This window comes from Oncorhynchus clarkii, chromosome 27 (assembly GCF_045791955.1).
Source record: "Oncorhynchus clarkii lewisi isolate Uvic-CL-2024 chromosome 27, UVic_Ocla_1.0, whole genome shotgun sequence".
In the NCBI taxonomy this organism is placed as follows: domain Eukaryota; kingdom Metazoa; phylum Chordata; class Actinopteri; order Salmoniformes; family Salmonidae; genus Oncorhynchus; species Oncorhynchus clarkii.
Window position 1 is genome coordinate 51,398,546 of NC_092173.1, and position 26,154 is coordinate 51,424,699.

General features: G+C 43.5%; 1 protein-coding gene across 3 annotated transcripts in view; it reads left to right on the forward strand.

Moving 5' to 3' along the window:
- The window catches only part of LOC139385815 (nectin cell adhesion molecule 1b), a 388,964-nt gene that overhangs the window by 343,340 nt on the left and 19,470 nt on the right, over nucleotides 1-26,154 (forward strand). For 2 of the 3 annotated variants that reach the window (XM_071131061.1, XM_071131062.1), the window contains one exon: nucleotides 22,967-23,150. The exons of the other annotated variant lie outside the window; for it this stretch is intronic. In XM_071131061.1, coding sequence (XP_070987162.1) covers nucleotides 22,967-23,107 — 141 coding nt within the window. In that variant the 3' untranslated portion in view covers nucleotides 23,108-23,150. The remainder of the gene's footprint in view (nucleotides 1-22,966; nucleotides 23,151-26,154) is intronic. 3 annotated transcript variants of the gene reach the window in all.

The following is a 26,154-nucleotide window of genomic DNA, read 5'->3' on the forward strand; positions in this document are numbered from 1 at the left end:
CATGTTGTACAGGTGTACAGGGTACTACAGAGCCATGTTGTACAGCTGTTCAGGGTACTGCAGAGCCATGTTGTACAGCTGTTCAGGGTACTGCAGAGCCATGTTGTACAGGTGTTCAGGGTACTACAGAGCCATGTTGTACAGGTGTACAGGGTACTGCAGAGCCATGTTGTACAGGGTACTGCAGAGCCATGTTGTACAGGTGTACAGGGTACTACAGAGCCATGTTGTACAGGTGTTCAGGGTACTACAGAGCCATGTTGTACAGGTGTTCAGGGTACTGCAGAGCCATGTTGTACAGGTGTTCAGGGTACTACAGAGCCATGTTGTACAGGTGTACAGGGTACTACAGAGCCATGTTGTACAGCTGTTCAGGGTACTACAGAGCCATGTTGTACAGCTGTTCAGGGTACTACAGAGCCATGTTGTACAGGTGTTCAGGGTACTACAGAGCCATGTTGTACAGGTGTTCAGGGTACTGCAGAGCCATGTTGTACAGGTGTTCAGGGTACTACAGAGCCATGTTGTACAGCTGTTCAGGGTACTGCAGAGCCATGTTGTACAGGGTACTGCAGAGCCATGTTGTACAGCTGTTCAGGGTACTGCAGATCCATGTTGTACAGGTATATAGGCCAGGTGTACAGGGTACTGCAGAGCCATGTTGTACAGGTGTACAGGGTACTGCAGAGCCATGTTGTACAGGCATATAGGCCAGGTGTACAGGGTACTACAGAGCCATGGTGTACAGGTGTACAGGGTACTAAAGAGCCATGTTGTACAGGTGTTCAGGGTACTGCAGAGCCATGTTGTACAGGGTACTGCAGAGCCATGTTGTACAGCTGTTCAGGGTACTGCAGAGCCATGTTGTACAGGTATATAGGCCAGGTGTACAGGGTACTGCAGAGCCATGTTGTACAGGTGTACAGGGTACTGCAGAGCCATGTTGTACAGGTATATAGGCCAGGTGTACAGGGTACTACAGAGCCATGTTGTACAGGTGTATAGGCCAGGTGTACAGGGTACTGCAGAGCCATGTTGTACAGGTGTACAGGGTACTACAGAGCCATGTTGTACAGGTGTACAGGGTACTACAGAGCCATGTTGTACAGGTGTTCAGGGTACTACAGAGCCATGTTGTACAGGTGTTCAGGGTACTACAGAGCCATGTTGTACAGGTATATAGACCAGGTGTACAGGTGTACAGGTATATAGACCAGGTGTACAGGTGTACAGGTATATAGACCAGGTGTACAGGTGTACAGGTATATAGGCCAGGTGTACAGGTGTACAGGTATATAGACCAGGTGTACAGGTATATAGACCAGGTGTACAGGTGTACAGGTATATAGACCAGGTGTACAGGTATATAGACCAGGTGTACAGGTGTACAGGTATATAGGCCAGGTGTACAGTGTACTACAGAGCCATGTTGTTGTAAAGGCTCTGCAGAAAGAGTTATGTTCCAAAAGGGTTGCCAGGCATAAGAAAACCCAAATTCAGTCAGAAGAAAATCTACGTAGTTTTATTACGTTTTATTCACTTGTAAAGGTTGGTCTTCCCACATCCCTTACCTGAGGAAAGACGTTTTGTCCCCCACTCCTAGTCATCATATTAACCCCATCCTGAGTCATTACTGCGTTGACGCATCCATTACCTGAGGAAAGACGTTTTGTCCCCCACTCCTAGTCATCATATTAACCCCATCCTGAGTCATTACTGCGTTGACGCATCCCTTACCTGAGGAAAGACGTTTTGTCCCCCACTCCTAGTCATCATATTAACCCCATCCTGAGTCATTACTGCGTTGACGCATCCCTTACCTGAGGAAAGACGTTTTGTCCCCCACTCCTAGTCATCATATTAACCCCATCCTGAGTCATTACTGCGTTGACGCATCCCTTACCTGAGGAAAGACGTTTTGTCCCCCACTCCTAGTCATCATATTAACCCCATCCTGAGTCATTACTGCATTGACGCATCCCTTACCTGAGGAAAGACGTTTTGTCCCCCACTCATTACTGCGTTGACGCCACACTTTTTCAATGATCTGTCAAGCATAACGTAATTACTATCCTTTCACCCCATGAAAAACCAATTGTCCCTGCCGATAATGAAGGGGAAGAAGAATACGTTTTTAACTCTGGGAAAGTCATGCAGGCTTGGTGTTCTCCTGTTGCTAGGCTCTGTCCCTATGTAGTTGATCACAATGGGTCCTGGACAAAAGAAGTGCACTATAAAGAAAGTAGGGCGGCATTTGGGATACATATAGAGTATCTACTATATACACATCTAGAGTATCTATCTACACATCTAGAGTATCTACACTGCTCAAAAAAATAAAGGGAACACTAAAAAAACACATCCTAGATCTGAATGAATGAAATATTTTTATTAAATACTTTTTTCTTTACATAGTTGAATGTGCTGACAACAAAATCACACAAAAATTATCAATGGAAATCAAATTTATCAACCCATGGCGGAGGTAGCGGTCCTGCTGCTGGGTTGTTGCCCTCCTACGGCCTCCTACACATCTCCTGATGTACTGGCCTGTCTCCTGGTAGCGCCTCCATGCTCTGGACACTACGCTGACAGACACAGCAAACCATCTTGCCACAGCTCGCATTGATGTGCCCTCCTGGATGAGCTGCACTACCTGAGCCACTTGTGTGGGTTGTAGACTCCGTCTCATGCTACCACTAGAGTGAAAGCACCGCCAGCATGGCGGTAAAAGATAGAGCTGGTGGTAAAAGATAGAGCTGTCTGAACAGAACAGCCAGGTGGTAGAGCTGTCTGAACAGAACAGCCAGGTGGTAAAGTATAGAACTGTCTGAACAGAACAACCAGGTGGTAAAGTATAGAGCTGTCTGAACAGAACAGCCAGGTGGTAAAGTATAGAGCTGTCTGAACAGAACAACCAGGTGGTAAAGGATAGAGCTGTCTGAACAGAACAACCAGGTGGTAAAGGATAGAGCTGTCTGAACAGAACAACCAGGTGGTAGAGCTGTCTGAACAGAACAACCAGGTGGTAGAGCTGTCTGAACAGAACAACCAGGTGGTAGAGCTGTCTGAACAGAACAACCAGGTGGTAGAGCTGTCTGAACAGAACAACCAGGTGATAAAGTATAGAGCTGTCTGAACAGAACAACCAGGTGGTAAAGTATAGAGCTGTCTGAACAGAACAACCAGGTGGTTGAGCTGTCTGAACAGAACAACCAGGTGGTAAAGGATAGAGCTGTCTGAACAGAACAACCAGGTGGTAAAGGATAGAGCTGTCTGAACAGAACAACCAGGTGGTAGAGCTGTCTGAACAGAACTACCAGGTGGTAGAGCTGTCTGAACAGAACAACCAGGTGGTAGAGCTGTCTGAACAGAACAACCAGGTGGTAGAGCTGTCTGAACATAGACGTGGAAACAGATAAAATACCTGGTTTAACCAATCAACATCTGTTCTCCTTGGGGCGGCAGGGTAGCCTAGTGTTAGAGCGTTGGACTAGTAACCGGAAGGTTTCAAGTTCAAACCCCTGAGCTGACAAGGTACATAAGGCATTTTTCACAAAGGGTGCCTTTCCTTCGCTGGGCGGGCCCTTTGGAAACTTTATGGCTACATTAGAGTATACCCACTTCTCCAAGCACCACTACACCACTACACAGGGCTGATGTAGAGACAGCAGTCACACACAGCATGATGGTAAAGCACCATTACACAGGGCTGATGTAGAGACAGCAGTCACACACAGCATGATGGTAAAGCACCACTACACAGGGCTGATGTAGAGACAGCAATCACACACAGCATGATGGTAAAGCACCACTACACAGGGCTGATGGAAAGACAGCAGTCACACACAGCATGATGGTAAAGCACCACTACACAGGGCTGATGGAGAGACAGCAGTCACACACATCAAATCAAATCAAATGTATTTATATTGCCCTTCTTACATCAGTTGATATATCAAAGTGCTGTTCAGAATCCCAGCCTAAAACCCCAAACAGCAAGCAATGCAGGTGTAGAAGCACAGTGGCTACGAAAAACTCCCTTGAAAGGAACATAGAGAGGAACCAGGCTATGAGGGGTGGCCAGTCCTCTTCTGGCTGTGCCGGGTGGAGATTGTAACAGAACATGGCCAAGATGTTAAAATGTTCATAAATGAGCAGCATGGTCAAATAATAGGTCTGGGACAGGTAGCACGTCCGGTGAACAGGTCAGGGTTCCATATCCGCAGGCAGAACAGTTGAAACTGGAGCAGCAGCACGGCCAGGTGGACTGGGGACAACAAGGAGTCATCGTGCCAGGTAGTCCTGAGGCATGGTCCTAGGGCTCAGGTCGTCCAAGAGAGAGAAAGAAAGAAAGAGAGAAAGGGAGAATTAGAGAGAGCACAATTAAAAACACACTGGACACTGGATAAGACAGGAGAAATATTCCAGATATAACAGACTGACCCTAGCCCCCCGACACAAACTATGGCAGCATAAATACTGGAGGCTGAGACAGGAGGGGTCAGGAGACACTGTGGCCCCATCCAATGATACCCCCGGACAGGGCCAAACAGGCAGGATATAACCCCACCCACTTTGCCAAAGCACAGCCCCCACAACACTAGAGGGATATCTTCAACCACTAACTTACCATCCTGAGACAAAGGCCGAGTATAGCCCACAAAGATCTCCCCCGTGGCACAACCCAAGGGGGGTGCACCAACCTAGACAGGAAGATCACGTCAGTGACTCAACCCACTCAAGGGACGCACCCCTCCTATGGATGGCATGGAAGAGCACCATCCAGCCCCTGTAATAGGGTTAGAGGCAGAGAATCCCAGTGGAGAGAGGGGAACCGGCCAGGCAGAGACAGCAAGGGCGGTTTGTTGCTCCAGTGCCTTTCCGTTCACCTTCACACTCCTGGGCCAGACTACACTCAATCATATGACCCACTGAAGAGATGAATCTTCAGTAAAGACTTAAAGGTTGAGACCGAGTCTGCGTCTCTCACATGGGTAGGCAGACCATTCCATAAAAATGGAGCTCTATAGGAGAAAGCCCTGCCTCCAGCTGTTTGCTTAGAAATTCTAGGGCCAAATAGCAGGCCTGCGTCTTGTGACCGTAGTGTACGTGTCGGTATGTACGGCAAAACCAAATCAGAAAGATAGGTAGGAGCAAGCCTAAACGTCGATTCCAAGATGGCGTAGCAGTAAGTCGTCCTGTCGTGTCGTGTCCCTTGTATATATCGTTTCTTTTTCGTTTTTTTAAATTTTTTCTTCGCATATCTCTTTAAAAACATTTTGCTAAACCTAAGCTTCCAATACTCTCCTGCAACCCGCCTCACCCAATGTAGCTATTTTTCCTAAAGTATTTATATTTACTTCGGAACCGGAACCCCTCAACTGAAGCTAGCCAGCTAACCACCAGCTGTGCTAGCGGTCTTCAGCTAACCGGTCATCAGCTAACCTTTAGCTCGGAAAGCTCTCGCCAGTTCGAACAACGCGACTCTAACCAGAGCATAACGGACCTATTTATTTTTCATCCCCGGATTCATCCCCGGATTCCCACCGCAAACGGAACATTTCTCAGCTGGATCTTCACAACTAGCTATCTAGCTAAACCGCAACCCCGGATGATTACTCTAGCTTGAAGCTAGCCCGGCCAGCGCACCTGTGCTACCACCGTAGCATACTCCTGGGCTACAATACCCGGGCCCACGACCGGTCTATCGATGTCACCGCATGAAGAGGAATAAACAGACTCACCCCATCGCAACGTCCCCCAAAGGCTAACTCTCTAGCCCTCGCTATCTCCCTGCTTGCTAATTCGGCCTGCTAACTGCTAGCTTGTCCAGCTCCGGTCCGCTAACTGCTACCTTGTTTAGCCCGGGCCTACAAACTGTTAGCTTGTTAGCACAGGCCTGCTAACCGTCTGAATCGCCGCGTCCCAAACACTCACTGGATCCATATTTACTTTCTATCTCTTTTTGATTTTTAACTTGTTTATACCTTCCGGAAACCTGCCTCACCCAATGTGATACGGAATCGCTATTATTTTTAATTTTTAGTACACACTCAAGAACCCCCAGAAGCTAACCAGCTAACTAGCTACAAGCTATTTAGTCATTGTTAGTTTTTTTAACCTGGATAACACTCGCCAGTCCAGCTTCCCTGCCCCATCCACCGCTGCCCCCTGGACACTGATCTCTTGGCTACATAGCTGATGCACGCTGGACTGTCCATTAATCACGGTACTCCATTCTGCTTGTTTGTTTTATCTGTTGGCCCCGTTGCCTAGTCAATGCCATTTTACCTGCTGTTGTTGTGCTAGCTGATTAGCTGTTGTCTCACCTACTGTTTTAGCTAGCTTTCCCAACTCAACACCTGTGATTACTGTATGCCTCGCTGTATGTCTCTCTCAAGTGTCAATATGCCTTGTATACTGTTGTTCAGGTTAGTTATCATTGTTTTAGTTCACAATGGAGCCCCTAGTTCCACTCTTCATACCCCTGATAACTCCTTTGTCCCACCTCCCACACATGCGGTGACCTCACCCATTACAACCAGCATGTCCAGAGATACAACCTCTCTCATCATCACCCAGTGCCTGGGCTTACCTCCGCTGTACCCGCACCCCACCATACCCCTGTCTGCGCATTATGCCCTGAATATATTCTACCATGCCCAGAAACCTGCTCCTCTTATTCTCTGTCCCCAACGCTCTAGGCGACCAGTTTTGATAGCCTTTAGCCGCACTCTCATACTACTCCTTCTCTGTTCCGCGGGTGATGTGGAGGTAAACCCAAGCCCTGCATGTCCCCAGGCACCCTCATTTGCTGACTTCTGTGATCGAAAAAGCCTTGGTTTCATGCATGTCAACATCAGAAGCCTCCTCCCTAAGTTTGTTTTACTCACTGCTTTAGCGCACTCTGCTAACCCTGATGTCCTTGCTGTGTCTGAATCCTGGCTCAGGAAGGCCACCAAAAATTCAGAGATTTCCATACCCAACTATAACATCTTCCGTCAAGATAGAACTGCCAAAGGGGGAGGAGTTGCAGTCTACTGCAGAGATAGCCTGCAAAGTAATGTCATACTTTCCAGGTCCATACCCAAACAGTTCGAACTACTAATTTTGAAAATTACTCTCTCCAGAAATAAGTCTCTCACTGTTGACGCCTGCTACCGACCTCCCTCAGCTCCCAGCTGTGCCCTGGACACCATTTGTGAATTGATCGCCCCCCATCTAGCTTCAGAGTTTGTTCTGTTAGGTGACCTAAACTGGGATATGCTTAACACCCCGGCAGTCCTACAATCTAAGCTAGATGCCCTCAATCTCACATAAATCATCAAGGAACCCACCAGGTACAACCCTAACTCTGTAAACAAGGGCACCCTCATAGACGTCATCCTGACCAACTGGCCCTCCAAATACACCTCCGCTGTCTTCAACCAGGATCTCAGCGATCACTGCCTCATTGCCTGTATCCGCTATGGAGCCGCAGTCAAACGACCACCCCTCATCACTGTCAAACGCTCCCTAAAACACTTCTGTGAGCAGGCCTTTCTAATCGACCTGGCCCGGGTATCCTGTAAGGGAATACCCCCCTGAATTGTACAAAAATGAATGTCAAAATATTGGCATTGGACAAACCATGTACACGATGTCCAATACCACCCAAAGCGGCGTTGATTCGTGCAAAGTATATGGCAAATGCCATATGGCAATTGCCAATTGTAACACCTCAAAAATCCAACAGGGGGCGAGTGCGCTCCACCTGGGTTTTTCATATTGGAAATGCAACCCAAGTCAACATCCAAAAGAAAAATTTTGAAAAAATGATATTTTTTTCAAAAACTTTTTACCCCTTAAAAAAGTGCTTTCTGGGCCTTTTTTCGAATTTCTTTCGCTTTTTTTGTCAATTACACATGTGTAAGAACTGTATGAATATACTTTTGTCCAATTTTGATATCAAATTTTTTTTTTTTTAATTACATGCGCATAAGGCATATGTTTTGTCCATTTGCAATATGATTTCATAGGAAGTCAAAAGTCAAAAGTCAAAAATGTCAAAATTTGGTAAAAAACTTCACACATCCTTAAAGTGCTTTCTGGACCGTTTTTCAAAATTCTTTCAATTTTTATGTCAATTACACATGTATAAGAACTTTATCAACATACTTTAGTCATACTTTATTATCATTTTTTTTTTTTTTTTACTAGTGCATAAGGCATATGTTTTCTCCATTTGGAATATGATTTCATAGGAAGTCAAAAGTCAAAGTCAAAAGTAACGATTTTCCTCCGTGCAACTGGTGATCTGAAATGTGCAACTGGTGATCTGAAATGTGCAACTGGTGATCTGAAATGTGCAACTGGTAACCCAAAAAAAAATAATTTGATTCTATGTTTCCTTACTTTTTCAAAGTCACTGTGCATTTGCAATATGTTTTAATGGGCAGGTACCATCACGAATTTGTCATGCTATAAAAATCCTGCAGGAATGTGAAATTGACTGGCCCGATGAACTCGGGATGGCTTTGCAGTGATTCTGGGTCATCTCAATCGCTCGTTTGGGTTGATTTCAGAATGTCGCTTTTGGTGATGTTTTTTCACTATAGAATCATATTGCAAATGCACGTGCAACTGCTCACCCAAAAAAAAAATGTTTAGATTTTTTTTGTTTATGTTTCCTTACTTTTTCAAAGTCACTGTGCATTTGCAATATGTTTTTTCACTATAGAATCATATTGCAAATGCACATGCAACTGGTCATCCCCCCAAAAAAATTTTAGATTTTTTTTGTTTATGTTTCCTTACTTTTTCAAAGTCACTGTGCATTTGCAATATGTTTTTTCACTATAGAATCATATTGCAAATGCACGTGCAACTGGTCATCCCCCCAAAAAAAAAATAGATTTTTTTTGTTTATTTTTCCTTACTTTTTCAAAGTCACTGTGCATTTGCAATATGTTTTTTCACTATAGAATCATATTGCAAATGCACATGCAACTGGTCATCCCCCCCAAAAAAATTTAGATTTTTTTTGTTTATGTTTCCTTACTTTTTCAAAGTCACTGTGCATTTGCAATATGTTTTTTCACTATAGAATCATATTGCAAATGCACGTGCAACTGGTCACCCAAAAAAAAAATGTTTTGATTTTTTTTGTTTATGTTTCCTTACTTTTTCAAAGTCACTGTGCATTTGCAATATGTTTTTTCACTATAGAATCATATTGCAAATGCACATGCAACTGGTCATCCCCCCAAAAAAAATTTAGATTTTTTTTGTTTATGTTTCCTTACTTTTTCAAAGTCACTGTGCATTTGCAATATGTTTTTTCACTATAGAATCATATTGCAAATGCACGTGCAACTGGTCACCCAAAAATAAAAATTTTGGATTTTTTTTGTTTATGTTTCCTTACTTTTTCAAAGTCACTGTGCATTTGCAATATGTTTTTCACTATAGAATCATATTGCAAATGCACATGCAACTGGTCATCCCCCCAAAAAAAATTTAGATTTTTTTTGTTTATGTTTCCTTACTTTTTCAAAGTCACTGTGCATTTGCAATATGTTTTTTCACTATAGAATCATATTGCAAATGCACGTGCAACTGGTCATCCCCCAAAAAAAAATTTAGATTTTTTTTGTTTATTTTTCCTTACTTTTTCAAAGTCACTGTGCATTTGCAATATGTTTTTTCACTATAGAATCATATTGCAAATGCACATGCAACTGGTCATCCCCCCCAAAAAAATTTAGATTTTTTTTATGTTTCCTTACTTTTTCAAAGTCACTGTGCATTTGCAATATGTTTTTTCACTATAGAATCATATTGCAAATGCACATGCAACTGGTCATCCCCCCCCAAAAAATTTTGATTTTTTTTGTTTATGTTTCCTTACTTTTTCAAAGTCACTGTGCATTTGCAATATGTTTTTTCACTATAGAATCATATTGCAAATGCACGTGCAACTGGTCATCCCCCAAAAAAAATTTTAGATTTTTTTTGTTTATTTTTCCTTACTTTTTCAAAGTCACTGTGCATTTGCAATATGTTTTTTCACTATAGAATCATATTGCAAATGCACATGCAACTGGTCATCCCCCCCCAAAAAAATTTAGATTTTTTTTATGTTTCCTTACTTTTTCAAAGTCACTGTGCATTTGCAATATGTTTTTTCACTATAGAATCATATTGCAAATGCACATGCAACTGGTCATCCCCCCCAAAAAAATTTAGATTTTTTTGTTTATGTTTCCTTACTTTTTCAAAGTCACTGTGCATTTGCAATATGTTTTTTCACTATAGAATCATATTGCAAATGCACGTGCAACTGGTCATCCCCCCAAAAAATTTTTAGATTTTTTTTGTTTATTTTTCCTTACTTTTTCAAAGTCACTGTGCATTTGCAATATGTTTTTTCACTATAGAATCATATTGCAAATGCACGTGCAACTGGTCACCCAAAAATAAAAATTTTGGATTTTTTTTGTTTATGTTTCCTTACTTTTTCAAAGTCACTGTGCATTTGCAATATGTTTTTTCAGTATAGAATCATATTGCAAATGCACATGCAACTGGTCATCCCCCCCAAAAAATTTTAGATTTTTTTTGTTTATGTTTCCTTACTTTTTCAAAGTCACTGTGCATTTGCAATATGTTTTTTCACTATAGAATCATATTGCAAATGCACGTGCAACTGGTCACCCAAAAATAAAAATTTTGGATTTTTTTTGTTTATGTTTCCTTACTTTTTCAAAGTCACTGTGCATTTGCAATATGTTTCAATGGGCAGGTACCATCACGAATTTGTCATGCTCAAAATTTTTTAGATGTATTTTTTTTTGTTTCTTACTTTTTCAAAGTCACTGTGCATTTGCAATATGTTTTAAAGGGCAGGTACCATCACGAATTTGTCATGCTATAAAAATCTTGCAGGAATGTGAAATTGACTGGCCCGATGAACTCGGGATGGCTTTGCAGTGATTCTGGGTCATCTCAATCGCTCGTTTGGGTTGATTTCAGAATGTCGCTTTTGGTGATGTTTTTTCACTATAGGATCATATTGCAAATGTACAAGAGTCAAGTGGACAAGAGTCCATCAGTCAATTAGATATCATTCTGACCACCAAACTGATACAAACTGACACCAAACCCACTTTTTCCAACTCGTTTAGTAGCCAACTATTACATACTTCAGAGCTGGCCCAAAATTCACAACCCCTTCGGTTCAAACCATAAAAAAACCATAAAACACGTAGTTACGTTCTAGCTGCGGGTCCATTTCTTATGTTATGTGTTGGCCTAGCTGAGGCGACCCCGAATCCCAAGTTTCGGCTCGATAGGTCATTTGGTGTCCGAGAAAAACCCTAATTGGTGCTGAAAATCCACTATTTTCCATGACTTGCTACGGGGTCCTTGAATGAGCTATTGGACAGAAACGTTGGGGTCTGTCTATATGGGCCGAGACGTTTGCAATGCACCTAGTCTTGCGACTCTGGGACATTTCTAAATGTCGTCATTTTCGTGATGCAAAAATGAATTGAAGTTATTTCAAATGTACGAGGCTGTTTCTCGGTCCGAGAACCTTCTAGAGCCACGTAACTCACCACGCACCATCTACGGGAGGTCTAGAACAGGTTTCTAAAGTTTCGGAACTCTAGGTCCGACGGTTCTTTTTTAGCTCCAACAAAGCTAACTATTGGAGCCACTGTCTGTCTCTACGCACCCCAATACGTCCCTCCTTCCAAGTTGTGTTTTAGTGTGATTTTTTTTTCCTTTGAATTTTTTTGGGAAAAATGACTGATTTACAGTTCATGGGGGTTGCCTAATCACACATATGAAGTTTTGGAAAGATCAGACTTTTTTAACCCTTCGAAACAGCCCCTAAGACACCAATTATGGCACTTCCGGTTGGCACAGGAAGTTATAAATCAACACATATCCTCATTGGGGTATGCTGTTACAGAATCATGAGTTTTAAGTCCTTACGTTAAGAATTGACTGATCTACACAGGGTTGAATGCACTATGTCTATCAAACTGCATGCAGTGTATGGGTAAACACTTTTAGGGGCATTTTAACCACTTCCGGTTGGTCCAGGAAGCTTAGAATCAACACAGGTAGACCTCATAGTGGCCTGATGGACTGGTACCGAAGACAGGTTCATACGGCATTCATAACCCACATAGGCCTCAGGTTGAAATTAGGGGTGCAGGCAATGTATTCCTATGGGGAGAGATGACACTGTAATCTGTGAGATCAAAAAACACTGTTTTACTGTTAAGGGTTAATGCCACACGGTCAAGGTTAGGCTTGTACAGATCGGGAGGACCTTAGGAACATTCATGTGGTGGAATTTTTCTTCTCACTCTAACGGTTCTCTCACTGTCACTCAAAAGCAAATGACATTGTGGGGCAGGCTTCATTTTGGGCCTACTTTTCTAATGGTCGTTGCGCTTAGACCGAGCGAGCTACGGTCAAGCGGGATAGCTCGTTGAACTCAGCACAGTCTGGAGACTATGGTGATGCCATTTTTTGTGTTGATTTCAGAATGCCATTTTGGTGATGGTCCCTCTCCGTTTAAACATATTGCAAATGCACAAAAGTCAACTAGCAAGTCAGTGTCCATCAGTCAATTAGATGTCATTATGACACCAAACCCACTTTTTACTACTCATTTAGAAGCCAACTATCACATATGTCAGAGCAGTCCCATAATTCACAGCGCCTTTAGTTTAAAACATAATAAAAAGGTAAAACACATAGTTACGTTCTAGCTGCGGGTCCAGTTCGGACATTATGTGAAGTCCTATGTGAGGCGACCCCGAATCCCGAGTTTCGGCTCGATAGGTCATTTGGTGTCCGAGAAAAACCCTAATTGGTGCTGAAAATCTACTTTTTTCCATGCCTTGCTACGGGGTCCTTGAACGAGCTATCGGACAGAAACGTTGGGGTCTGTCTCTATGGGCCGAGCCGGTTTCAATGCACCTAGCCTTGCGTCTCTGAGACTTTTCTAAACGTCGTCATTTTCGTAATGGTCAAAATGAATTGAAGGTATTGCAAATGTACGAGGCTGTTTCTCGGTCCGAGAACCGTCTAGAGCCACGTAACTCACCACGCACCATCGACCGGAGGTCTAGAACAGGTTTCTAAAGTTTCGGAACTCTAGGTCTGACGGTTCTTTTTTAGCTCGAACAAAGCTAACTATTGCAGCCACTGTCTGTCTCTACGCACCCCAATACGTCCCTCCATTCAAGTTGTGTTTTAGTGTGATTTTTTTTTCCTTTGAATTTTTTGGGGAAAAATGACTGATTTACAGTTCATGGGGGTTGCCTAATCACATATATGAAGTTTTGGACAGATCAGACTTTTTTAACCCTTTGAAACAGCCCCTGAGACACCAATTATGGCACTTCCGGTTGGCACAGGAAGCTATAAATCACCACATATCCTCATTGGGGTATGCTGTTACAGAATCCTGAGTTTTAAGTCTTTACGTTAACAACTGAGTTATTTACGGAGGGTTTAGTATGTGTGTGTTATTTCAGAAAATCATAGAAAATCACAGAAATCTCGCAGAGCTCCGCAGCACACTTTAAAAAGATTCGTATGAACACCCTGCAACTGGATCTGTAACCGTTGAAAAAAAAAAACGCCTATTTGTGACCATTGCCAAGTTGTCATTGTTCCGTTTCTCTTAAATGACGATAGATAAATGGCTGGTTCTTTTTTTATTGACACCGGAGGCTCCTTGACTTTGACCTGAAGTGGAAAAATAATTTCTCTATTTCCATTTAGGACCTTTAATCCCAGAAAAACGGCCATAACTCAAAAACCGTCGAGGCCTAGACGCCATCTTGTTCGGGGCCAACTGCCCATTATGCCAAACCTACGCTCACCAAGTTTCGGCTTCGAAATATTTTCCGTTTTCGAGATAAGGCCCCGTCGTGATTCGTGATGTTTTGCCAAATTGCCATATGATTCCGTATGCCCTCTTGTGGGAAATTCCGGGATAGCGGAAAAACGCTCAAAAACTTGTTTATTTTATAAAACGGAAACCGAATGTCCGACAAAGTTCATTTGATGACTTCCCGGTAGGTCTGGCCCTACCGCACGGCCCGACGCCGACCGCGAATTTTACAAACGATTTCGGACGTCTAGTAAGGGACCGTACATTTGCAATATGGACTTTCTCACTGATCATACACGAAATGCCGAAATGTTCCCTTAAGGTATGGAAGGACATTGACCTCATCCCGTCAGTTGAGGATGCCTGGTCATTCTTTAAAAGTAACTTCCTCACCATTTTAGATAAGCATGCTCCGTTCAAAAAATGCAGAACTAAGAACAGATACAGCCCTTGGTTCACTCCAGACCTGACTGCCCTCGACCAGCACAAAAACATCCTGTGGCGGACTGCAATAGCATCGAATAGTCCCCGTGATATGCAACTGTTCAGGGAAGTCCGGAACCAATACACGCAGTCAGTCAGGAAAGCTAAGGCCAGCTTCATCAGGCAGAAGTTTGCATCCTGTAGCTCCAACTCCAAAAAGTTCTGGGACACTGTGAAGTCAATGGAGAACAAGAGCACCTCCTCCCAGCTGCCCACTGCACTGAGGCTAGGTAACACGGTCACCACCGATAAATCCATGATTATCGAAAACTTCAATAAGCATTTCTCAACGGCTGGCCATGCCTTCCGCCTGGCTACTTCAACCTCGGCCAACAGCCCCGCCCCCCCCCCCCCGCTGCTCCTCGCCCAAGCCTCTCCAGGTTCTCCTTTACCCAAATCCAGATAGCAGATGTTCTGAAAGAGCTGCAAAACCTGGACCCGTACAAATCAGCTGGGCTTGACAATCTGGACCCTCTATTTCTGAAACTATCCGCCACCATTGTCGCAACCCCTATTACCAGCCTGTTCAACCTCTCTTTCATATCGTCTGAGATCCCCAAGGATTGGAAAGCTGCCGCAGTCATCCCCCTCTTCAAAGGGGGAGACACCCTGGACCCAAACTGTTACAGACCTATATCCATCCTGCCCTGCCTATCTAAGGTCTTCGAAAGCCAAGTCAACAAACAGGTCACTGACCATCTCGAATCCCACTGTACCTTCTCCGCTGTGCAATCTGGTTTCCGAGCCGGTCACGGGTGCACCTCAGCCACACTCAAGGTACTAAACGATATCATAACCGCCATCGATAAAAGACAGTACTGTGCAGCCGTCTTCATCGACCTTGCCAAGGCTTTCGACTCTGTCAATCACCATATTCTTATCGGCAGACTCAGTAGCCTCGGTTTTTCGGATGACTGCCTTGCCTGGTTCACCAATTACTTTGCAGACAGAGTTCAGTGTGTCAAATCGGAGGGCATGCTGTCCGGTCCTCTGGCAGTCTCTATGGGGTTGCCACAGGGTTCAATTCTCGGGCCGACTCTTTTCTCTGTATACATCAATGATGTTGCTCTTGCTGCGGGTGATTCCCTGATCCACCTCTACGCAGACGACACCATTCTATATACTTTCGGCCCGTCATTGGACACTGTGCTATCTAACCTCCAAACAAGCTTCAATGCCATACAACACTCCTTCCGTGGCCTCCGACTGCTCTTAAACGCTAGTAAAACCAAATGCATGCTTTTCAACCGATCGCTGCCTGCACCCGCATGCCCGCCTAGCATCACCACCCTGGATGGTTCCGACCTAGAATATGTGGACATCTATAAGTACCTAGGTGTCTGGCTAGACTGCAAACTCTCCTTCCAGACTCATATCAAACATCTCCAATCAAAAATCAAATCAAGAGTTGGCTTTCTATTCCGCAACAAAGCCTCCTTCACTCACTCCGCCAAGCTTACCCTAGTAAAACTGACTATCCTACCGATCCTCGACTTCGGCGATGTCATCTACAAAATGGCTTCCAACACTCTACTCAGCAAACTGGATGCAGTCTATCACAGTGCCATCCGTTTTGTCACTAAAGCACCTAATACCACCCACCACTGCGACTTGTATGCTCTAGTCGGCTGGCCCTCGCTACATATTCGTCGCCAGACCCACTGGCTCCAGGTCATCTACAAGTCCATGCTAGGTAAAGCTCCGCCTTATCTCAGCTCACTGGTCACGATGGCAACACCCATCCGTAGCACGCGCTCCAGCAGGTGTATCTCACTGATCATCCCTAAAGCCAACACCTCATTTGGCCGCCTTTCGTTCCAGTACTCTGCTGCCTGTGACTGGAACGAATTGCAAAAATCGCTGAAGTTGGAGACTTTTATCTCCCTCACCAACTTCAAACATCAGCTATCTGAGCAGCTAACCGATCGCTGCAGCTGTACATAGTCTATTGGTAAATAGCCCACCCATTTTCACCTACCTCATCCCCATACTGTTTTTATTTATTTACTTTTCTGCTCTTTTGCACACCAATATCTCTACCTGTACATGACCATCTGATCATTTATCACTCCAGTGTTCATCTGCAAAATTGTAATTATTCGCCTACCTCCTCATGCCTTTTGCACACATTGTATATAGACTCCCCCTTTGTTTTCTACTGTGTTATTGACTTGTTTATTGTTTACTCCATGTGTAACTCTGTGTTGTCTGCTCATACTGCTATGCTTTATCTTGGCCAGGTCGCAGTTGCAAATGAGAACTTGTTCTCAACTAGCCTACCTGGTTAAATAAAGGTGAAATAAAAATAAATAAAAAAATGTAATGCTTTGTAGGTTAGCAGTAAAACCTTGAAATCAGCCCTTGCCTTGACAGGAAGCCAGTGTAGAGAGGCTAGCACTGGAGTAATATGATAAAAATGTTTGGTTCTAGTCAGGATTCTAGCAGCCGTATTTAGCAATAACTGAAGTTTATTTAGTGCTTTATCCGGGTAGCTGGAAAGTAGAGCATTGCAGTAGTCTAACCTAGACATAAGAAAAGCATGGATTAATTTTTCTGCATCATTTTTGGACAGACAATTTCTGATTTTTGCAATGTTACATAGATGGAGAAAAGCGGTCCTTGAAACAGTCTTGATATGTTCGTCAAAAGAGAGATCAGGGTCCAGAGTAACGCCGAGGTCCTTCGCAGTTTTATTTGAGACGACTGCACAACCATCAAGATTAATTGTCAAAGTGAATGATGTTAAAACACAATGTGTTGAAACACATTACAGTTCATAGTGACTATAAACACACAGTCCAGTTCATAGTGAATGATGACAGGCCATACTGCCTGTAAACAAACATTCCAGTTCAAAGTGAATGATGGCAGGCCCTACTGCCTGTAAACACACAGTCCAGATCATAGTGAATGATGACAGGCCCTACTGCCTGTAAACACACAGTCCAGATCATAGTGAATGATGACAGGCCCTACTGCCTGTAAACACACAGTCCAGTTCATAGTGAATGATGATAGGCCCTACTGCCTGTAAACACACAGTCCAGTTCATAGTGAATGATGACAGGCCCTACTGCCTGTAAACACACAGTCCAGATCATAGTGAATGATAACAGGCCCTACTGCCTGTAAACACACAGTCCAGATCATAGTGAATGATAACAGGCCCTACTTCCTGTAAACACACAGTCCAGTTCATAGTGAATGATGGCAGGCCCGTGTGGCAAATGGCTTGTCATTTGGTCTACTGTAGTTCTGATTGGCTATAGCGCACCGGTTTCTGTGGACTCCGGTCCTGGACAAGACAGATGTTTTTATTTGGTTTATTAATTTACTGCAGTGACTTTTTTAATTGTCCAAACGCACAACCGCTTCCCCACTATATTTCTATAGAATTTTCACAAGTGCCTTAGTATATGTAATGTAATCCCCAAACATTCTAAGAATCAATGAAAATGTCCGATTTTTTTAAGTGTCATATTCTTCCTGGTGTTGTATATGAACTGATATTGATAAGATTTCATGTTGATAAAATGCTGTCATTTCCACTTTAAATGGAAAAAACATTCTCACACAAGTTATTTTCAAAAATATGGCTAATAACATTAAGTGTGCTGCGTTAAATTACACAGAGATGGCTAACAACAGCAAGCGCGCTGCATTAAATTACACAAAAAGATGGCTAACAACAGCAAGTGTGCTGCATTAAAACACAAAAAGATGGCTAACAACAGCAAGCACGCTGCATTAAAACACATAGAGATGGCTAACGACAGCAAGCGTGCTGCATTAAAACACATAGAGATGGCTAACGACAGCAAGCGTGCTGCATTAAAACACACAAAGAGATGGCTAACAACAGCAAGCGTGCTGCATTAAAACACAAAGAGATGGCTAACGACAGCAATCGTGCTGCATTAAAACACAAAGAGATGGCTAACGTCAGCAATCGTGCTGCATTAAAACACATAGAGATGGCTAACGACAGCAAGCGTGCTGCATTAAAACACATAGAGATGGCTAACGACAGCAAGCGTGCTGCATTAAAACACAAAGAGATGGCTAACGACAGCAATCGTGCTGCATTAAAACACATAGAGATGGCTAACGACAGCAATCGTGCTGCATTAAAACACATAGAGATGGCTAACGACAGCAAGCGTGCTGCATTAAAACACAAAGAGATGGCTAACGACAGCAATCGTGCTGCATTAAAACACAAAGAGATGGCTAACAGCAAGCATTCTGCATTAAATTACACATAGAGATGGCTAACAGCAAGCATTCTGCATTAAATTACACATAGAGATGGCTAACAGCAAGTGTGCTGCATTAAAACACAAAGAGATCAATCCTCTTTGATAACAAATAAAATTGAAATAAAACCTTACATGAAATGCTTCTTAACAAGCCATTAACCAACAGTGCAGTTCAAGAAGAGTTAAGAAAATATTTACCAAATAAACTAAAGTAAAAAAAAAAATTTAATAAAAAAGGAGGCCAAAGTTTTCATTAAAAACGGTCCCACTCATTATGCAAAAATGTGAGGTTGATTCCACTGTCACTCCAAAATGTTGCCCTAATACAGTTGAATGGCAGATGCCTTTCTTCTGATTGTATAGCCAATGGCGGACTTAGATAGCTAGATTTTGATCATTTAAACTGAAGAGATTAAATCATACATCATTGAACATAATAATATAATTATTATTACTATTATAATAATGATTTAACAAATCCTTAGCCCTTCTCTGAAGGCGTAGAAGGCCCATTGTTCCCCACTGTGTTTGGGTTAGTAATAATTTATAGAGTGGCTCTATTTGCCCTCAGTATGCTTTTTTTCACTTTTCTGAATGTTTACAGTAAATACTGGACATTTTGGACTTATTATGGAGGTAATATGACAAATTATAATAATGGTCTTGAACTGGACTCACATTTTTCTGACCTCGCTCTTGACTCTGTCTCAGACCCATTCTCCCCATCTCAGGCTTGACTCGGTCTCGCCCAATTATCATAGGACCGTCTCTCATTATCATAGGACCCTGTCTCATTATCAAAGGACCAGAACCCTAACCCTCTCTCATTATCATAGGACCCTCTCTCATTATCATAGGAGCCTGTCTCATTATCATAGGACCTGAACCCTAACCCTCTCTCATTATCACAGGACCCTGTCTCATTATCACAGGACCCTGTCTCATTATCATAGGACCTGAACCCTAACCCTCTCTCATTATCGTACGACCCTCTCTCATTATCATATGACCCTCTCTCATTATCGTATGACCCTCTCTCATTATCGTAGGACCCTCTCTCATTATCGAACGACCCTCTCTCGTTATCGTAGACCCTCTCTCGTTATCGTAGACCCTCTCTCATTATCATAGGACTCGAACCCTAACCCTCTCTCATTATCGTATGACCCTCTCTCATTATCATAGGGCCCTCTCTCATTATCATAAGACCCTCTCTCATTATCATAAGACCCTTTTTTAAATATTTCCACACAACATCCTCAATCGATCTGCAGTCCTCTTTCTCTGTTTCTCTTGCTATTTCCATCTTTCTTTCATTCTTCCATCCTTCTTCAACTGCCTCCCACACTCTCACACAAAACTAATAGTGACATTTGTTGTTTACTCCTCCCCCTCCCTCCCCTCCCTCTCCTTTCTTGCTCTTTCCGTGTCTCACACATAAAGCGCCCTTGACTTTTTTCACATTTTGTTGTTTATTTATTTTATTTATTTCACCTTTATTTAACCAGGTAGGCTAGTTGAGAACACCTTTATTTAACCAGGTAGGCAAGTTGAGAACACCTTTATTTAACCAGGTAGGCAAGTTGAGAACAAGTTCTCATTTACAATTGCGACCTGGCCAAGATAAAGCAAAGCAGTTCGACAGATACAACAACACAGAGTTACACATGGAGTAAAACAAACATACAGTCAATAATAAAGTATAAACAAGTCTATATACAATGTGAGCAAATGAGGTGAGAAGGGAGGTAAAGGCAAAAAAGGCCTTGGTGGCAAGGTAAATACAATATAGCAAGTAAAACACTGGAATGGTAGTTTTGCAATGGAAGAATGTGCAAAGTAGAAATAAAAATAATGGGGTGCAAAGGAGCAAAATAAATAAATAAATTAAATACAGTTGGGAAAGAGGTAGTTGATAGGGCTAAATTATAGGTGGGCTATGTACAGGTGCAGTAATCTGTGAGCTGCTCTGACAGTTGGTGCTTAAAGCTAGTGAGGGAGATAAGTGTTTCCAGTTTCAGAGATTTTTGTAGTTCGTTCCAGTCATTGGCAGCAGAGAACTGGAAAGAGAGGCGGCCAAAGAAAGAATTGGTTTTGGGGGTGACTAGAGAGATATACCTGCTGGAGCGTGTGCTACAGGTGGGAGATGCTATGGTGACCAGCGAACTGAGATAAGGGGGGACTTTACCTAGCAGGGTCTTGTAGATGACATGGAGCCAGTGGGTTTGGCGACGAGTATGAAGCGAGGGCCAGCCAACGAGAGCGTACAGGTCGCAATGGTGGGTAGTATATGGGGCTTTGGTGACAAAACGGATTGCACTGTGATAGACTGCATCCAATTTGTTGAGTAGGGTATTGGAGGCTATTTTGTAAATGACATCGCCAAAGTCGAGGATTGGTAGGATGGTCAGTTTTACAAGGGTATGTTTGGCAGCATGAGTGAAGGATGCTTTGTTGCGAAATAGGAAGCCAATTCTAGATTTAACTTTGGATTGGAGATGTTTGATATGGGTCTGGAAGGAGAGTTTACAGTCTAACCAGACACCTAAGTATTTGTAGTTGTCCACGTATTCTAAGTCAGAGCCGTCCAGAGTAGTGATGTTGGACAGGCGGGTAGGTGCAGGCAACGATCGGTTGAAGAGCATGCGTTTAGTTTTACTTGTATTTAAGAGCAATTGGAGGCCACGGAAGGAGAGTTGTATGGCATTGAAGCTTGCCTGGAGGGTTGTTAACACAGTGTCTAAAGAAGGACCGGAAGTATACAGAATGGTGTCGTCTGCGTAGAGGTGGATCAGAGACTCACCACCACCTGTTGTGTTACAGCCTGAATTAAAAATGGGGCACTGGCCTACACACAATACCCCATAATGTCAAAGTGGAATTAAATATTTTTAAATGTTTACAAACATATCAAAAATGAAAAGCTAAAATGTCTTGAGTCAATAAGTATTCAACCCCTTTGTTATGGCAAACCTAAATAAGTTCAGGAGTAAACATTTGCTTAATAGGTTGCATGGACAATAATAACATGATTTTTGAATTCCGTCCTCATCTCTGTGCCCCACAAAGGTCCCTCAGTCGAGCAGTCAATTTCAAACACAAAAAAACAGGGAGGTTTTCCAATGCCTAGCAAAGAAGGGTAGATGGGTAAAAAAAAACTGCAGAAATTGAATTTCCCTTTGAGCATGGTGAAGTTATTAATTACACTTTGGTTGTTGTATCAATACACCCAGTCACTACACAGATACAGGTGTCCTTCCTAACTCAGTTGCCGGAGAGGAAGGAAACCGCTTAGGGATTCCACCATGAGGCCAATGGTTACTTTAGAACAGTTATAGTAATGGCTGTGAGAGGAGAGAACTGAGGATGGATCAACAACATTATAGTTACTCCAAAATACTAAACTAATTGACAGAGTGAAAAAAAGGAAGCTGGTACAGCATAAAAATATTCCAACACATGCATCCTGTTTGTAACAAGGCATTTAAGTAATACTGCAAAAAATGTGTCAAAGAAATTAACTCTTTGTCCTGAATACAAAGTGTTATGTTTGGGCAAATCCAATACAACACATTACTGAGTACCAATTTTCAAGCATGGTGGTGGCTGCATCATGTTATGGGTATGCTTGCAATTGTTAAGAACTGGGGAGTTTTTCAGGACACAAAAGAAATGGAATGGAGCTAAGCACAGGCAAAATCCTAGAGGAAAGCCTGGTTCAGTCTGTTTTCCCCAGACACTGGGAGATGAATTCCCCTTTCAGCAGGACAATGAACTAAAACACAAGGCCAAATCTACACTGGAGTTGCTTACCAAGAAGACAGAGTTAGGCCGAGTTACAGTTTGGACTTAAATCTGCTTGACAATCTTTGGCAAGAATTTCAAATGGTTGTCTAGCAATGATCAACAACCAATTTGACAGAGCTTGAAGAAGTTTGAAAATAATAATGGGGAAATGTTGCACAATCTAGGTGTGGAAAGCTCTTGGAGACTTACCCAGTAAGACTCACAGCTGTAATCACTGCCAAAGCTGCTCCTACAAAGTTTTGACTCAGGGGTGTGAATACTTGTAAAATTAGATATTTCTTTATTTAATTTTCAATACATTTGCAAAAACATGTTTTCACTTTACCTTTATGGGGTATTGTGTGTAGATGGGTGGGAAAAAATAACTTCAATCAATGTTGAATTCAGACAGTAAAACAACAAAATGTAGAATCAGTCAAGGGGTATGAAGACTTTCTGAAGGCACTCACTGTCTCTCTCTCTCTCTCTCTATCACTCTCTCTCATCAAACTCCTCTTGCCTCTCTTGTCTCTAGAACTCTGGCCACAGGGACTGTGATGTCCAGTATGCAGAGCTGGATACTGCGTCTCTGGCCTACTCCCCCAGCACACGGAGCTCTATGCACTCTGCCGGGGACCTTGTCGAGTATGCAACCATCCAGCCTAGCTCACACTAACGCATGCCATTATAGGCCTTTTCCCTCCGACTCTGGCATCAAGGTACACAGACTGGTGCACTCTCCTCTCCCCTCCTCTCTCATCTCTCTTCTCCTCTCCTCTCCCATGCCTTCATCTCCCACTGCCTCCCACACTCTCCTCTCCTCTCCCGTCTCTCATCTCCAACTGCCTCCCACACTCTCCTCTCCCATCCCTCCATCTCCAACTACCTCCCACACTCTCCTCGCCTTTCCCTCTTCAGCCTCCTCTCCTCTCCCCCTTGCTTCTCTTGCCCTTGTCTTTTAATCTGCTATTGTTTCGTCCACGATTCCTCTCTCTTCTCCCCTGAAATATTTAATTCTCCCGCTAGTGTGAAGACCATCCCTTCTCCCCCTGAAATAGTTAATTTACCCACTCGTGTAAAGACTATCACTGTTAAACAGGGCAGTGACTGGAATGAGCCAGATTGATTCACTGTTAAACAGGGCAGTGACTGGAACGAGCCATATTCACTGTTAAACAGGGCAGTGACTGGAACGAGCCAGATTCACTGTTAAACAGGGCAGTGACTGGAACGAGCCAGATTCACTGTTAAACAGGGCAGTGACTGGAACGAGCCAGATTCACTGTTAAACAGGGCAGTGACTGGAACGAGCCATATTCACTGTTAAACAGGGCAGTGACTGGAACGAGCCAGATTCACTGTTAAACAGGGCAGTGACTGGAACGAGCCAGATTCACTGTTAAACAGGGCAGTGACTGGAACGAGCCAGATTCACTGTTAAACAGGGCAGTGACTGGAACGAGACAGATTCACAGTTAAACAGGGCAGTGACTGGAACGAGCCAGATTCACTGTTAAACAGGGCAGTGACTGGAACGAGACAGATTCACTGTTAAACAGGGCAGTGACTGGAACGAGGCAGCCCTGTGTTCCTTCTCAAAGGACCTCCCAACTCATGCATGGCCACCTACACTCCCATTCAGGGATGGAAGTACAGAATAACATGTCTGTGTCCTAAATTGCACCCTATTCCCTATATAGTGCACTACTTTTGCCGAGAGCCCTGCCTTATCTTTCACGCTATTAGCCTTTGTCAAAAGTAGTGCACTATATAGGGAATAGGGTGCCATTTGAGAAGCAAACAATGTCTATGGACATGGTCCAGGTATAAGTAACACAAGTAAGTGTAATTTCATTCATGTTGTCTCAACACAGGGAGAGACAACCACATGAACACAGTGTTGGTCCCAGGGAGAGACAACCACATGAACACAGTGTTGGTCCCAGGGAGAGACAACCACATGAACACAGTGTTGGTCCAAGGGAGAGACAACCACATGAACACAGTGTTGGTCCCAGGGAGAGACAACCACATGAACACAGTGTTGGTCCCAGGGAGAGACAACCACATGAACACAGTGTTGGTCCCAGGAAGAGACAACCACATGAACACAGTGTTGGTCGCAGGGAGAGACAACCACATGAACACAGTGTTGGTCCCAGGGAGAGACAACCACATGAACACAGTGTTGGTCCCAGGGAGAGACAACCACATGAACACAGTGTTGGTCGCAGGGAGAGACAACCACATGAACACAGTGTTGGTCCCAGGGAGAGACAACCACATGAACACAGTGTTGGTCCCAGGGAGAGACAACCACATGAACACAGTGTTGGTCCCAGGAAGAGACAACCACATGAACACAGTGTTGGTCCCAGGGAGAGACAACCACATGAACACAGTGTTGGTCCCAGGGAGAGACAACCACATGAACACAGTGTTGGTCCCAGGGAGAGACAACCACATGAACACAGTGTTGGTCCCAGGGAGAGACAACCACATGAACACAGTGTTGGTCCCAGGGAGAGACAACCACATGAACACAGTGTTGGTCCCAGGGAGAGACAACCACATGAACACAGTGTTGGTCCCAGGGAGAGACAACCACATGAACACAGTGTTGGTCCCAGGGAGAGACAACCACATGAACACAGTGTTGGTCCCAGGGAGAGACAACCACATGAACACAGTGTTGGTCCCAGGGAGAGACAACCACATGAACACAGTGTTGGTCCCAGGGAGAGACAACCACATGAACAGGGTCTTTATGAATAAGCCTTTCCTTCTTGTTCTTAAAGAGGAATCAAGTCAACTGCTCCGTCTGTCTGTTGATCTTAAAGAGGAATCAAGTCAACTGCCCTGTCTGTCTGTTGTTCTTAATGATGCAGGCGAATCAAGTCAACTGCCCTGTCTGTCTGTTGTTCTTAAAGAGGAATCAAGTCAACTGCCCCGACTGTCTGTTGTTCTTAAAGAGGAATCAAGTCAACTGCCCTGTCTGTCTGTTGTTCTTAAAGAGGAATTAAGTCAACTGCCCCGACTGTCTGTTGTTCTTAAAGAGGAATCAAGTCAACTGTCTGTTGTTCTTAAAGAGGAATCAAGTCAACTGCCCTGTCTGTCTGTTGTTCTTAATGATGCATGCGAATCAAGTCAACTGCCCCGTCTGTCTGTTGTTCTTAAAGAGGAATCAAGTCAACTGCCCTGTCTGTTGTTCTTAAAGAGGAATCAAGTCAACTGCCCCGTCTGTCTGTTGTTCTTAATGATGCAGGCGAATCAAGTCAACTGCCCTGTCTGTCTGTTGTTCTTAAAGAGGAATCAAGTCAACTGCCCTGTCTGTCTGTTTTTCTTAAAGAGGAATCAAGTCAACTGCCCCGTCTGTCTGTTGTTCTTAAAGAGGAATCAAGTCAACTGCCCTGTCTGTCTGTTGTTCTTAATGATGCAGGCGAATCAAGTCAACTGCCCTGTCTGTCTGTTGTTCTTAAAGAGGAATCAAGTCAACTGCCCCGTCTGTCTGTTGTTCTTAAAGAGGAATCAAGTCAACTGCCCTGTCTGTCTGTTGTTCTTAATGATGCAGGCGAATCAAGTCAACTGCCCTGTCTGTCTGTTGTTCTTAAAGAGGAATCAAGTCAACTGCCCCGACTGTCTGTGTGGTGCAGCATCATAGGGGTCCAACACACAGTTGCCCAAATACAAGAACGTAGTAATGGCCTCTACTCAGACGGATGG